At 50.3% G+C, this 2,033-nt stretch overlaps 1 protein-coding gene across 1 annotated transcript; it reads left to right on the top strand.

The window, feature by feature from the left end:
* Positions 1 to 1,420: 1,420 nt before the first annotated feature.
* On the top strand, positions 1,421 to 1,771 carry LOC130263177 (claw keratin-like). Its single transcript, XM_056510655.1, has one exon. The coding sequence runs from the start codon at positions 1,421 to 1,423 to the stop codon at positions 1,769 to 1,771; it is 351 nt and encodes a 116-aa protein (XP_056366630.1).
* The last annotated feature ends 262 nt before the right edge of the window (positions 1,772 to 2,033 follow it).

The following is a 2,033-nucleotide window of genomic DNA, read 5'->3' as shown; positions in this document are numbered from 1 at the left end:
GACCTCACACCAGTGCCATCCTCAACATCTGTCCCTGGCTCCACTCCTGGCTGTCCCAGAGCCTCCCCCTCAGCTTTAGCAGGGTGATAACCCCAACCAGCAGCTGAAATTCCAGAGGTGTTCCCAACGTGAGCTGTTGTTCCGACGCCTTTCGGTGCCCTTTGGTTGAAGCGACTCCCTGGAAAAAATGCCTGACAAGGTCTTGCCTCGGTCACACCCCATTTATGGCCCTTTTTGTCATTCCCCAAATCCAGTCATGATTTATGGTTTCGAAGATGTGGAGGTTTTAATGTGATACTAAATGTGGTCTTGCCTTTCTTTCTGTTTTGTTGTTAAAACATGTGAAGCAGTCGGGTGTCTGGTGTTGGGTTGAAAGAGGTGTCCTGACTTATTTGCATCTACAAGTGTAAAATTCAGGATTTTTGCAGTGTGCCAGAGCATTGATCAGAATTTTATTATTCTAAAGAACACAGAACACAAGTTATTTTTTTTTTCATCAAATATTTAATTCAAGAACCTAGAACTCCAGTTTATCCCTCAGTTTTTCAGGTCTTCCTGGGATATTTTTATCCAGAAAAATGTCTGGATCCTTCCTGCCAAGAAATGAGTCCAGTCATTGAGAAGATCAAGCCCATGCCCCATAAACATTTTGCCTTTGAGGTGCAGAGACAAAGAATCCCCTCCCTATAAAGCTGAAATTGCAGAGTGAAGAAGGCAGTAAAGGACAGGTCATGCAGGACACAAGGACAACGCAGTAATTAGCAAGAGTGACTTATCTAAAACAATTAACACCCGTTAACAAAGCTGGACCTGGGAAGAATCGTGGTTAGTAATTGATTAGGAAGTTCTGCACGTGGGTGATTCACGTGCTGGGCGCTTTGAGGCCGGGTATAAAAGTGCTGGACCTCAGATCTTGCACCAGCACTTCTCTTGTCTCGCTTCTCTGGTGCTGTAGGTGAGTGAATTCCTAATTCCTGAACTCCTGAGCTCCTCAGTTCCTCCTCTAACCAAGGCTTCAAGTGCGGTTTTGGGGTCAGTCTGACATTTTCCTGGTGGAAACCACTGGAAACAGCCTGTGGTGCTCTGGTCTGGTTGAGAAGGTGGGGATTACTCACAGGTTGGGCTTGGTGATCTTGTAGAGCTTTTCCAGCCTCTGGAATTATGTAAATTAGTCCATTTGTGACATTTCAGCCACTAGGAAATGCAGATCTGCATGAGATCTAAGCAATATTCCATGAATACTCTTCCCATTTGCGTTCAGTGCAGTTTAGGGATGGATTTTAGGTGCTGAGCTATGAGAATTCTCCCTGTCCCTTGAGCCTCTTGGTAGCCTTTTATTCTCATGCTTGACGATGAAACCGATGTGAATTTTGTTCCATTTCCCTTGCCCTGCAGACTCCCATCAAACAGAACCCCAGCCATGGTTCACTCCCTGAGCCCCTGCACCGACGGCAGCGCCTCCCCCTGCGGCGTGGCCGTGCCCCAGCCCGTGGCCGACTCCTGCAACGAGCCCTGTGTCCGGCAGTGCCCCGACTCCACGGTGGTCATTTACCCTCCCCCGGTGGTCGTCACCTTCCCCGGGCCCATCCTCAGCACCTTCCCTCAGCAGAGCGTGGTGGGATCCTCGGGAGCCCCTGAAGTCGGAGCTGGCGCTGGGGCAGGTGTTGGAGGTGGTTTTGGTGCTGCCCGCACCCCTGGAGCTTCCCAAGTTTATGGTGGGGCCAGGTGGGCCCGGGGGTACCCAGTTGGGAGCTGCAGACCCTGCTGCTAAAGCCAGGACGTGGCCACTGGAAGAGGGTGACCAGCAGGACGTGGATCCACGGCTGAGCTCCGGGGTGTTCAGGGAGAGCCGAGTGTTTGGGGAACCATTAAAATCTCCTGTGGGTGTTTGAACGCCTCAGAAATCCATTTCCATCCTTCTCCTACCCTTTCTGATTTCCTTTCTCCAGAGCTTTCCTCTCTTTCCAAGCACTCTGTTCTCAAAGCTGTTCCAGGTTCCCTGGGGGCTTGTTGGGATCTTTGTGGTTTCTTAC

Source organism: Oenanthe melanoleuca, chromosome 25, assembly GCF_029582105.1.
Source record: "Oenanthe melanoleuca isolate GR-GAL-2019-014 chromosome 25, OMel1.0, whole genome shotgun sequence".
NCBI classification, from domain to species: domain Eukaryota; kingdom Metazoa; phylum Chordata; class Aves; order Passeriformes; family Muscicapidae; genus Oenanthe; species Oenanthe melanoleuca.
The sequence above is the reverse complement of the archived record's forward strand: the minus strand, read 5'-3'. Positions and strand labels throughout refer to the sequence as shown.

Excerpts from the sequence above, each read along its gene's own strand:
- LOC130263177 (XM_056510655.1), top strand. The coding sequence starts at position 1,421 with ATGGTTCACTCCCTGAGCCCCTGCACCGACGGCAGCGCCTCCCCCTGC.